Raw genomic sequence first — 13,827 nt, 5'->3', positions numbered from 1 at the left:
AAGTCTTCCCTGAAAACAGAGAACCTCAGCTGAATCTTGAAAGAAGATAAGAAACTGCATTACTACCATAGATGGCATGTGAGAATGTACAAAGACAAGAGTTATTGTGATGAATTAAGCAAATATACTTTGTGGTGCATACTTTTTAGTTGTGACTCTTCATGATCCTTTTTTTAGGGTTTTCTTGGCAAAGATACTGGAATGGTTTGCCATTTTTTTTTTCCCAGCTCATTTTACACATGAGGAAACTGAATCAAACAGGGTTAACATAGGGTTACTCAGCTGGGAAGAGTCTGAAACAGGATTTGAACTCAAGTCTTTCTGACTCCAGACCTGGCACTTTGTCCACTGTGCCACCTAGTTTTACCTAAACTCAACTGTCATGTCAGCCATGTCATAGTTAATGAAACTATTTTAGGAAATAAATATATACCATATTGATCTGAATATAAACTGTACTCCTTTTAAAATTTATTGCATTTTATTGTATATTGCATATTATGTTATATAATGTAATATGTAGTAATGTATATTATTATTACATATTATTTTATTTATGATATATCCATGTTTGTTATTCCTATTTAAATTTATTATAAACTGTACTCCTTTTAAACACACACACGCACACATATATGTACATATACATACACACACATATCTATGTGAATATATATTCTTTCTTTAGAATGACTTTATCATACTCAGCCTTTTTTTCAGACTGCCAAAATAAAAATTGATAGTTATAAAAGAACTTGTAATATTTTCATGTATAAAAAGTAAATGTTTTGATTGTACTAAGTGCCTTATAATTGGTCCTTAATGTTTATTTTTTCTCTTGAATGTTATATGACAAATTTTCCCTAAAGTTCTGGTGTTTTTGTCACAAATATCTGCAAGTATTTTGGTTAAAATGTCCCCTTTTTTTTAAAAGTCAGGATTACACTTAACTTGGCTAGATCATACTCTTTTTTTAAAGAAAAGAAATGACAAAAATCACAATCAAATTTTATACAAAATGGATGGGAGTAGGGGGAGTATAGCTTATATGTGGCATACAAAATATAGAGAGTATCCCAAAAGTCTTAGAATAATTTTAAGCTTTTAAAACTTAAAATAGTTCTAAGGTTTTAAAGCCAAAAACTGCACTAAGGCTTTTGGAACATCTAGTATGTTTTGCATTATTGTTGAGTTGTTTTTCAATTATATCTGACTCTTGTGATCATATTTAAGGTTTTTGTGAAAAAAATACTGAAGCAATTTGCCATTTTCTTCTCTGTCTCCTTTTACAGATGAGGAAACTGAGGAAGCTAGGTTTAAGTGGCCTGTCCAGGGTTACAAAATTTGTTGGTATCTAAGGCCAGATTTGAACTCAAGTCTGGTACTTTATCCACTATGCCACCTAGCTGCCTCTATAATCATTGTTCTTTTCTCTACACACAGTTATTAAATGTGTTTTTCTTCTACTTTTGAGGCAAGATCCTTAAAGACCAAAACTTCATTACTGGTTCAAATTGCTAAATATGGAAGGATAATTCACCTTGATATTCCTCATATTGGCTTTTTAAAAACCATTAATAAGAGCCAGGGGATATTTTGCTATATTTCTATTTTCTTTTTTAAGCTTCTTTCATATCCATTTTTCATATCATCTTGGGGAAGGAGGTTAATCAAAGATGTCTCTAACTTATTGAAAGAACTCCTTTATATACCTCTATTAGCCAGAGAATATACCATGGTTATGCATCTGGCCATCCAGTTATCTTAAGTCTCACTTTCTTCCTCACCTCCCTTTCCCCAGTAAAGACATTATAATCACTTTTAAAAATTAATCATGATGACATTGTAAACAATTATAAACAATTTCTGCCAACCATACCAAAAATTCTGACCCGGTTGTAACTGGCCAATTGAGTGATTTAGTCTCAGTAATGAGATACTTCTGGACCATAAAATTTAATAAAGAAGCTTTACTGATAAAATTTTAAAATATACAAAGCCTAATTAAGATCAATTAAATACTTTTAAATAATGATTGAAGTATGCATTCAGATTCGGTATATGATGGAATATAATACAGGTGAGAAATAACATATTCTGATATATTCTCTTAGGGTCCCTCTGTACATGATGTGGAGTATGGCCTATCTCTGATAGGTAAACCTGCCCTCCAAGCCCTTTTATATCATAGCAATTTTTACGAAAATATGAATCGGATGGTGAAACATTGTTACTTGGGGCGATATATGTTTGATTTGAATTATTATGCAGCTAACAACATCACAGCAAGAAAGAATATAAATGGTAAGAATCTTTTATCCAATTTTAATAGAATAATATTAAGCTAATAACTCATCCTCTTTGGGGTTATTGTTTTTAACTATATATCCTAAAAGCATTTAGTTTTATTATACTTAAGCATATTGAAAACTTAAAAACTAGAGAAATCTTAGCCATAATATTGTCAAGTCAGAAGGTATGTCTATGTATCTTTTTGCCAGAAGCTATTGTAAAATATATTTCTCACTTTTCATAAGAATGATTTCCATCCAGTTCATGAATGCTTTTAATTAATATATAAGCTTCTTTTTGAATCTTGTTTTCAACTATTGAATAAAATTCATCTTCCTAAATCTGAAAGCCATCTTTAGATTTACAACAAAGAACAAATGTATTTGTTGCATATTTTTTTGAACAAGGAAATACCTCAGATGTTTCTGAAAAATTATAGCTGTTGGAGTAAAGAAATTTGAAATGTATCATTTTTTGAAAAGTATGGAGTGTGCCTACAAGTACAGATTTTAAAGTGCATTTCATAAATAATAGAAACAGAGGGAGTTCTTAGGAATAGCTGAGTATTATTATAAGGTATTTTCTATTTTATATACTTTAAGAAAAACATAATGATTAATATGCTAGAAACAAGCTTCAAGAATAGAAATTGCTATCTTATAGCTAAATGAATTCTCTGAGTTTTTAAGTCAAAATTTTAGTGCTGCAAAACCATCTTTCTCCTAATAGATTTTACAGGTTTCTGTAGTGAACAGCTTTTCTGTTTTCTGTATTCATATAGTTTTTTTGAGTGATAGAGCTATAAAGTTTATTTTGAGACATTTTAATTTATTTTTGTTCTCTTCTAAGGAAACAGTAATTCAGTATAAAAGATATTGTAACTCTAAGTATTTAACTTTACATAGAAAAGTTAGAATTCTATCTTCCATTCAGTAAACAAATTCAGCTCCGAGTAGCTATTATTCCAGTTGTTAGAGTTTGTCACAGCATTTTAGTACATGTCTTGCCCACAAAATCCACCAAAATAACAATGGAGGACAGAGGATTTTGCTTCTAACAAATATAAAAGCTAATGTACATAATGTCTATTTACTGAAGCCAAATATTTTCTTTATGGGCCCAGAATATAGGCTAGTTGCCATCCCAGAAATGATGAGGAGAACTTAGAGATTTCTAGTATACTATCCTTAGGCTTAAGGAACATTTATCCTATTTAATTTTTTTTTTAATTTTTTTTTATTTTTATTTATTTTTTTATTTTTTTGCTGAGGCAATTGGGGTTAAGTGACTTGCCCAGGGTCACACAGCTAGACAGTGTCTGAGACCAGATTTGAACTCAGGTCCTCCTGACTTCAGAGTTGGTGCTCTATCCACTGCGCCACCTAGCTGCCCCAACATTTATCCTATTTAGAGGAAGAAGGGGACTAATGTACTAGATAAACTATATGTGCTAGATAAATATTGCATATGGCATGGAGAAATAAGGACAGATTTGAAAGATGTGGAGGTGGAGTTAACAAAACTTAGCAATTAGTTGGATATGGTGGAATGAGAGAGGGGATATAGTCAAGAATGACTTTGAAGTTGGTGAGTCTGAGTGATTGGAAGGATGCTGAATGTGAAATGAGGAAGCTAGGAAGAGGGTTCAAGAGGAAATATAATGAATTTTCTTTTGGACATGTTACATTTGAGATGCTTTGGAAATAATCATTTGGAATATAAGCACTTGGCAATGTTCATTTGCAGAAGACACTAGGACTGGATGTATAGATCTGCGATCTAGATTTGTTAATCAAATCTATGGGAAATGAAAAGATTACTGAGAGAGAAGGTATCTATAGAGAAGAATTGTTTTTTATTAAAGCTTTTTATTTTTCAAAACATATGCATAGATAATTCTGCAACATTAGCCCTTGCAAAACCTTGTGTTCAAGTTTTTCTTCCCCTTGTCCCACCCCCTTCCCCTAGGTGGCAAGTAATCCAATGTATGTTAAACATGGTAGAAATATATGTTAAATCCTTGTAATGTTCTTCTCTAAAATATAATGTTCTCTGGGAGCAGATTTCTTGGGGGACTTCTGGAAGCAGTCTTCATTTCAGTTTAGTGTAATAATCACCTCAAATGCAGCCAGGAGTTAAAGTCCAAATCCTTTATTGTCTCTTCCAAAATCTTATCCCCTTCACTTGGGGCTTGGCTAGTTTTCTGGAGGCCTTCCAGATCTTGGTTTCAGTGTTCTTCACAGGACATACTGCCACCACTTCTCTGTCTTCCTTTCTTCTGCCCGACTGCCGTTTCTGGCTTGTGAATCTCTTCGACTGAATCCTGACTTGTGAATCTCCCGAAGTGCATCCTGGTTAAGGCTCCTAGCTTTTATATGCTCTCTTAAAAGTGTGAACTGTAATAAGTACTAAGTACATCTAGAGAACTTTTAAGCATCCTGCTAAACAATCATTGTCTCTATCAACTCCACTGACTTAGCACCTTGTAAGAATTCTAACAAATCCCATATGTGCATACATATTTATACAATTATCTTGCTGTACAGAAAAAATCAAATCAAACCAGAAAAGAAAATGATAAAGAAAATAAAATGTAAGCAAACAATAATAAAAAAAGTGAAATTGCTATGTTGATGAATGTTAGAACTTGAAACAAGGTGATAACTCACTGGAATTGATAGAAACAATGCTTGAGTTCACACCTTTGGGAGAATTCACACATTAGAGCTCACACATTTAAGAGAGTTTACACATTGGCTCACACATTGGAGTTCTCAAGTCAGGAGATATGCAAGTTTATACCTCCTATAATCCCACTCCTGGAGGAGGAGTCAACCTTTGAGTTTACACCTCTAAAAGAGCATAAAAGGAGCTCCTGGAATCAGTTGGGAGGAGAATCAAGATTCAGAGAGACCTGGAGGCTGAAGCTGGCAGACAAGCTGCAATAGCTCTTGGAACCAAGGAGGGAGATAGGCCTCTAAGAAGGCTAATTGTGCTGTTTTACGAAAATATGAATCGGATGGTGAAACATTGTTACTTGGGGCGATATATGTTTGATTTGAATTATTATGCAGCTAACAACATCACAGCAAGAAAGAATATAAATGGTAAGAATCTTTTATCCAATTTTAATAGAATAATATTAAGCTAATAACTCATCCTCTTTGGGGTTATTGTTTTTAACTATATATCCTAAAAGCATTTAGTTTTATTATACTTAAGCATATTGAAAACTTAAAAACTAGAGAAATCTTAGCCATAATATTGTCAAGTCAGAAGGTATGTCTATGTATCTTTTTGCCAGAAGCTATTGTAAAATATATTTCTCACTTTTCATAAGAATGATTTCCATCCAGTTCATGAATGCTTTTAATTAATATATAAGCTTCTTTTTGAATCTTGTTTTCAACTATTGAATAAAATTCATCTTCCTAAATCTGAAAGCCATCTTTAGATTTACAACACAAGAACAAATGTATTTGTTGCATATTTTTTGAACAAGGAAATACCTCAGATGTTTCTGAAAAATTATAGCTGTTGGAGTAAAGAAATTTGAAATGTATCATTTTTTGAAAAGTATGGAGTGTGCCTACAAGTACAGATTTTAAAGTGCATTTCATAAATAATAGAAACAGAGGGAGTTCTTAGGAATAGCTGAGTATTATTATAAGGTATTTTCTATTTTATATACTTTAAGAAAAACATAATGATTAATATGCTAGAAACAAGCTTCAAGAATAGAAATTGCTATCTTATAGCTAAATGAATTCTCTGAGTTTTTAAGTCAAAATTTTAATGCTGCAAAACCATCTTTCTCCTAATAGATTTTACAGGTTTCTGTAGTGAACAGCTTTTCTGTTTTCTGTATTCATATAGTTTTTTTGAGTGATAGAGCTATAAAGTTTATTTTGAGACATTTTAATTTATTTTTGTTCTCTTCTAAGGAAACAGTAATTCAGTATAAAAGATATTGTAACTCTAAGTATTTAACTTTACATAGAAAAGTTAGAATTCTATCTTCCATTCAGTAAACAAATTCAGCTCCGAGTAGCTATTATTCCAGTTGTTAGAGTTTGTCACAGCATTTTAGTACATGTCTTGCCCAAAATCCACCAAAATAACAATGGAGGACAGAGGATTTTGCTTCTAACAAATATAAAAGCTAATGTACATAATGTCTATTTACTGAAGCCAAATATTTTCTTTATGGGCCCAGAATATAGGCTAGTTGCCATCCCAGAAATGATGAGGAGAACTTAGAGATTTCTAGTATACTATCCTTAGGCTTAAGGAACATTTATCCTATTTAATTTTTTTTTATTTTTTTTTATTTTTATTTATTTTTTTATTTTTTTGCTGAGGCAATTGGGGTTAAGTGACTTGCCCAGGGTCACACAGCTAGACAGTGTCTGAGACCAGATTTGAACTCAGGTCCTCCTGACTTCAGAGTTGGTGCTCTATCCACTGCGCCACCTAGCTGCCCCAACATTTATCCTATTTAGAGGAAGAAGGGGACTAATGTACTAGATAAACTATATGTGCTAGATAAATATTGCATATGGCATGGAGAAATAAGGACAGATTTGAAAGATGTGGAGGTGGAGTTAACAAAACTTAGCAATTAGTTGGATATGGTGGAATGAGAGAGGGGATATAGTCAAGAATGACTTTGAAGTTGGTGAGTCTGAGTGATTGGAAGGATGCTGAATGTGAAATGAGGAAGCTAGGAAGAGGGTTCAAGAGGAAATATAATGAATTTTCTTTTGGACATGTTACATTTGAGATGCTTTGGAAATAATCATTTGGAATATAAGCACTTGGCAATGTTCATTTGCAGAAGACACTAGGACTGGATGTATAGATCTGCGATCTAGATTTGTTAATCAAATCTATGGAAATGAAAAGATTACTGAGAGAGAAGGTATCTATAGAGAAGAATTGTATTTTATTAAAGCTTTTTATTTTTCAAAACATATGCATAGATAATTCTGCAACATTAGCCCTTGCAAAACCTTGTGTTCAAGTTTTTCTTCCCCTTGTCCCACCCCCTTCCCCTAGGTGGCAAGTAATCCAATGTATGTTAAACATGGTAGAAATATATGTTAAATCCTTGTAATGTTCTTCTCTAAAATATAATGTTCTCTGGGAGCAGATTTCTTGGGGGACTTCTGGAAGCAGTCTTCATTTCAGTTTAGTGTAATAATCACCTCAAATGCAGCCAGGAGTTAAAGTCCAAATCCTTTATTGTCTCTTCCAAAATCTTATCCCCTTCACTTGGGGCTTGGCTAGTTTTCTGGAGGCCTTCCAGATCTTGGTTTCAGTGTTCTTCACAGGACATACTGCCACCACTTCTCTGTCTTCCTTTCTTCTGCCCGACTGCCGTTTCTGGCTTGTGAATCTCTTCGACTGAATCCTGACTTGTGAATCTCCCGAAGTGCATCCTGGTTAAGGCTCCTAGCTTTTATATGCTCTCTTAAAAGTGTGAACTGTAATAAGTACTAAGTACATCTAGAGAACTTTTAAGCATCCTGCTAAACAATCATTGTCTCTATCAACTCCACTGACTTAGCACCTTGTAAGAATTCTAACAAATCCCATATGTGCATACATATTTATACAATTATCTTGCTGTACAGAAAAAATCAAATCAAACCAGAAAAGAAAATGATAAAGAAAATAAAATGTAAGCAAACAATAATAAAAAAAGTGAAATTGCTATGTTGATGAATGTTAGAACTTGAAACAAGGTGATAACTCACTGGAATTGATAGAAACAATGCTTGAGTTCACACCTTTGGGAGAATTCACACATTAGAGCTCACACATTTAAGAGAGTTTACACATTGGCTCACACATTGGAGTTCTCAAGTCAGGAGATATGCAAGTTTATACCTCCTATAATCCCACTCCTGGAGGAGGAGTCAACCTTTGAGTTTACACCTCTAAAAGAGCATAAAAGGAGCTCCTGGAATCAGTTGGGAGGAGAATCAAGATTCAGAGAGACCTGGAGGCTGAAGCTGGCAGACAAGCTGCAATAGCTCTTGGAACCAAGGAGGGAGATAGGCCTCTAAGAAGGCTAATTGTGCTGTTTTGGAAGAGACAATAAAAGATTGGATTTTAACTCCTGGCTGTATTTGAGGTGATTATTAATCTGAACTGAAACTAAGGCTGCCCCCCGAAAACCTCCCCAAAAAACGTGCTTCCCAGAGAACGATCATATTATACAAAAGAAGAGAATACCACAGGTGAATCACACTCACTTCCCACAGTCCTCTCTCTGGGTGTAGATTGCTCTTTTGATCACAAGACTATTGGAACTTGTCTGAATTCATCTCATTGTTGAAGAGTCACATACATCAGAATTGATCATGTACAAAGAGCTCCTGATTCTGCTCATTTCACTTAGCATCAATTCATGCAAGTCTCTCCAAGCTTCTCTGAAATCATCCTGCTGATCGTTTGTTATAGAACAATAATATTCCATAGCATTGATATACCATAATTTATTCAGCCAATATCCAACTGATGGGCATCTACTCAGTCTCCAATTTCTTGCCACTACAAAAAGAGCTGCCACGAGCATTTTGGCACATGTGGGTCCCTTTTCCTCCTTTAAGATCTCTTTGGGATATAAGCCCAATAGAGACACTGCTGAGTCAAAGGTTATGTACAGTTAGATAACTCTTTGGGCATAGTTCCAAATTGCTCTCCAGAATGGTTGGATCCATTCACAATTCCACCAACAATGTATTAGTAACCCAGTTTTCCCTCAATCCGTCCAACATTCATCATCTTTTCCTGTCATTTCAGCCAATTTGAGAGATGTATAGTGGTATCTCAGAGTTGTCTTAATTTGCATTTCTCTGATCAAAAATGATTTAAAGCACCTTTTCATATGACTAGAAATGGTTTCAATTTCTTCATCTGAAAATTGTTCATATCCTTTGACCATTTATCAATCGGAGAATATCAAAAAAAAAATTCATTATCTTTCCTCTGGAACCCTCTTCCTAGCTTCCTCATTCCACATTCATAAAAATTGAATTTTTATAAATTTGGGTCAATTATATATGTTAGAAATGAGTCCTTTATCAGAACTCTTGAATGCAAAAATGATTTTCCCAGTTTATTGTTGGAATCCTTACAAACTGCTAACTAATTAGAGTTGATCTAATCTTACAAGAAGATGTTTTGGGCCAGAACCTGAAACAAGGTACTAAGTAGAACTAATTAATACAAGGCTTGTGTTCGCACCTTTACTCATCGGAGTTCACAAGTATGCCAGCTTCACAAAGTAAACTTTGTACCTTTATGAGTTCACACCTCCCTTGAAGCTCTTTGAGCCAGAGAGCACTATGGGAGAAAACCCATAATCCCTCTCTCTCATATCCCACAATAAAAGAAACAGACAGAGGCTCTCGGTCAGATTTCACCGAAATGACATGAAGAGTGGAGCTGGCTGGAGGCTGAAGAAAGCAGAGGCAGAGGCTAAAGGACAAAACCTTTGGATTTGGTGACATTCGGAGGGAGCTCTTGGAACCAAGCAGAAAGATAGACCTCTAAGCTAACCGGGCTATATTGGAGATAATAAAAGATCTGAACTTTTATCACCTGGCTGCGTTTTGGGAAGAAGATCACCACAGTTTATTGCTTCCCTTTTAATCTTGTCTGCATTTTAACTTAATGCAGTACAAATCACTGAATATAAACCAACATAAAACCAAATAGATCCTTAGGAAACTTCACTAGATACCTTCTTCTATATTGACATCAATCTATTAAAAACAAATATTAATTCTTCTAATTGTACTTTTGTCTATTCTGTCCATAAAGAAAACATGAGAAACATTCTAAAATGCATTGGTAAAATTTAGGCAAACTGTATTATAATAACATTGCCTTAATTTACCAGTCTAGTAACAATGTCAAAAGTTAATCTCTGTGTGATCATTATCTGTGAAAAATCACAGATTCCTTGGAGCCAAATGATTTGGATTCAAATACTAATTTTGCTGCTTTCTATCTATGTAATGAAAGAACCATTTATATATCCTAGAGAATTTTCTATACCTTCTGGACTATTTTCCCTTCTAGAATCTTAATCCACATAATCCTGTTTTTTCCTGTCTTTGAACCCTCAGAAATTTGATCTCCCAATTACACTATGATCAACTCATTCTCAGTCACAAATTCTGAACACAGATTTTTGAACACAAATTTTAACTTAATATAATCAAAATTATCTATTTTGTGATTAATAATGATCTCCAGTTCAAGAAGACAATCTTCAACAGAGCTTTAAGGCACATAGATTAGGAAGTTAAAGATTTAGAAGAATAAGACATGAGAGAAAGGGGAGGATGATTGAGCACTTGTAGTAAAGAAGTAGATATAATACTTATAAAGAGAAGAGAGATGGACATTTTCTGGATTAAAGTAGCTGATTGTGGCAAAAGGAGTTAAATGGTTCTATAGTTGATACTAAAAAGGATACAAATCCAGTAAGGTCAAAGGAAAGAGGTGACTCCTGTTGTTGACTCCTTGCTGAGTAGTAATAAGAAAAAATATTTATTTAACTGTCATTTATAATAGAGAAATAAAAAAATTATAAAAATAGAGAAATCTACTGCCTTCCCAGAGACATGCAGAATGTACTACAAGCTACGTGAACAAAAAAGAATAGATCAGGAGATTGTGAAAGAGATCATGTACCTGACATAGAGGCATGACATAATAATATTTTCTCTTGGAGTTCTCTTACTCTGCAGGAAAGAAAGCAACTAATAACTTTCTGGCTTCTCTTAATAATAAATTTATTATCCAAAAGTGAAATGAAGGAGACAATTCATGCTTTAATTCTGACAAAAGCAACAAATTTCTGATGTGGAAAGGATGTGAACTTGAGGACAAGAAAGAAATAACTTCACTTTAGAATTTGTGACTGAGAATGAGTTGATCATAGTGTAATTGGGAGATCAAATTTCTGAGGGTTCAAAGACAGGAAAAAACAGGATTATGTGGATTAAGATTCTAGAAGGGAAAATAGTCCAGAAGGTATAGAAAATTCTCTAGGATATATAAATGGTTCTTTCATTACATAGATAAAAAGCAGCAAAATTAGTATTTGAATCCAAATCATTTGGCTCCAAGGAATCTGTGATTTTTCACAGATAATGATCACACAGAGATTAACTTTTGACATTGTTACTAGACTGGTAAATTAAGGCAATGTTATTATAATACAGTTTGCCTAAATTTTACCAATGCATTTTAGAATGTTTCTCATGTTTTCTTTATGGACAGAATAGACAAAAGTACAATTAGAAGAATTAATATTTGTTTTTAATAGATTGATGTCAATATAGAAGAAAGTATCTAGTGAAGTTTCCTAAGGATCTATTTGGTTTTATGTTGGTTTATATTCAGTGATTTGTATAAAAGCATAGTTTAACATGTTTATCAAATTGATAGAATGTACTATATAGTAAGAAAGAACTAAGGTATTGGATAATTCAATGTTGGCCTCAATTTTGACATTTAATAAAGACAAATATACTCTTAAACTTGATTTAAAAATGAATTTCACAGGTAAGAGACTAGGGAGACGTTTCTAGATAAATTTATACTTAAGGAATTTGTATGTTCTATTGAACTGCAAATTTCACATAAGCCACAAAGCAGATTGAAATCTAAAAAAGCTAATGAAGTCTCAGGGTAAGAGAGGCATAATGTCAAGGTGAGTGATAATTGTTAAATGTTGCTCTAGTTAAACCGTATCTGAAGTATTATGATCATCTTTGAATGCTGTCTTTTGGAAGGACATTGATAAGTTAGAGATATTCAGAATATTATGATAATGAAGGACCTTAAGACTGCCATGAGTTGAAGGAACTTGATATATTTAGTGTAAAGCATCATATATTTGGAAGCTACTTTGGAATTTTTGAAAGAGTATCATATCATGCCAAAAAGTAAAAAGGCTTGTTCCACTTGACCTCTTGTGGCAACATTAGTAGTAATGAGTACTATTTGCAGAGAGACAGTTTTGTTTTGATGCTGAGAAAATTTGTTTAACAATTAGAGCTTTACAAAAGTGGAATGTTGCTTTCTTGGGAAGTAGATGGTTCCCCTTTATGTTAGGCCTAATAGTAAAGGACATTCTCTATCATATACAAATAAGTTTTGGCCTCTGAAGTACATTCCACCTCTTAATTTTAGTGATTGTTTTTTTTCCTATTTGTTGTATTCATTCCAGCAGTTTATAATGCAGAATCTCAGTGTTACTTATATGTATTATTCCAAACTGCTAATAGCAATTGCTTTCTTATGTGCATAACATCTTTTAATGTGCTTCTATATAAAAACTATTCAAAGAAAGGTCATATTGCTAGCTTACATCCTGAGAAAATTGATGCACATAGCATAGAGCCAAGCACAAGAGAGTGACCACTGAAGCAAAATAACATTGCATGATATGTTATACTTTGCAGTTTACAAAATGTTTTTCTTTGTACTATCTCATTTGATTTTCAGGCACTTTACATATGAAGCAGTTCAGACTCAGAGATCAAGTGACTTACCTAAGGTCATCCAGGTAGTGAATAGTGGAGCTAGATCAGAAACAAGATCCTCTGATTTCTTGTCTTTTAATTTTTATCGTGTTATTAAATGAAGGAAAAAAGAAGAAATTCTTTTCTTAGGGTTTTATCAGAAAGCTGGGTTTAGGATCATAAAAAGGGGTTGGGAGAAGGAAGAAAAGTTGATATTGAAATGAAAGATGAATTTAATTGTATTTTGTTATAGAAAGTAATCTTTTACAAAGAAGATTAGGAAGCTTTTCTATTAATTAGTTTGCTCTGTGCCATTAGTTTTCATGTTCATATTAAAATACATGATATGAATTCTGTGGAATTTGTTATTTTGTGTTTGATATGGTGAATTGGCATCATTTTTGAGGTAAAGTATAGCTTAATCTGTAATTTAGTAGAGTTAATTATTATTTCCTACTTTCTTGCCATTTTACTAAACTTCTTTCATGCTTTAAAAGCAAAACAAAACTTCTGACAGTTGAATAAATTTCTTAGATTAATTTAGAAGCTACATCAGTCTTTAATTTTGAATTTAAAGAAAATACATATATATATATACATCTTTTATATAAAAATATTTTATATATATGTGCATACATGCATATATATATATATATAAAATGATGCTTTCCTACTCATAGCTTTTATGATTTATAGGTAGTTTTGGTCATCACATAAACAATACAGAATGATAAATTTAAGATGAATGAGTCATCCTTGTATATGTCATATTTAATCCAATAATTTGTTGCCAGCTACCTTGAAGTAAACAAAATTAGTTAATTCTTTCCTCTTGATATATTAGTTAACATAACTATCCTGATTAGCTCTTTGTTCCCATAAATTTGATTGCATTTTTATTGTTGTTATTCACATGTAAACATTTTTTTTCCATAAGGAAAGAATTAAGAGGTGAGAGAAGAAATATTGTCCCTTCCTAAATACA

The 13,827-nt window shown here is 32.9% G+C and overlaps 1 protein-coding gene across 1 annotated transcript in view; it reads left to right on the top strand.

The window, feature by feature from the left end:
• Positions 1–13,827, top strand: part of RTTN (rotatin) — a 235,447-nt gene that overhangs the window by 130,191 nt on the left and 91,429 nt on the right. Inside the window, exon 33 of the mRNA XM_051973949.1 lies at positions 2,115–2,304. Within this exon, the coding sequence (XP_051829909.1) occupies positions 2,115–2,304 (190 nt within the window). The remainder of the gene's footprint in view (positions 1–2,114; positions 2,305–13,827) is intronic.

Source organism: Antechinus flavipes, chromosome 1, assembly GCF_016432865.1.
Source record: "Antechinus flavipes isolate AdamAnt ecotype Samford, QLD, Australia chromosome 1, AdamAnt_v2, whole genome shotgun sequence".
Taxonomy (NCBI): domain Eukaryota; kingdom Metazoa; phylum Chordata; class Mammalia; order Dasyuromorphia; family Dasyuridae; genus Antechinus; species Antechinus flavipes.
The sequence above is the reverse complement of the archived record's forward strand: the minus strand, read 5'-3'. Positions and strand labels throughout refer to the sequence as shown.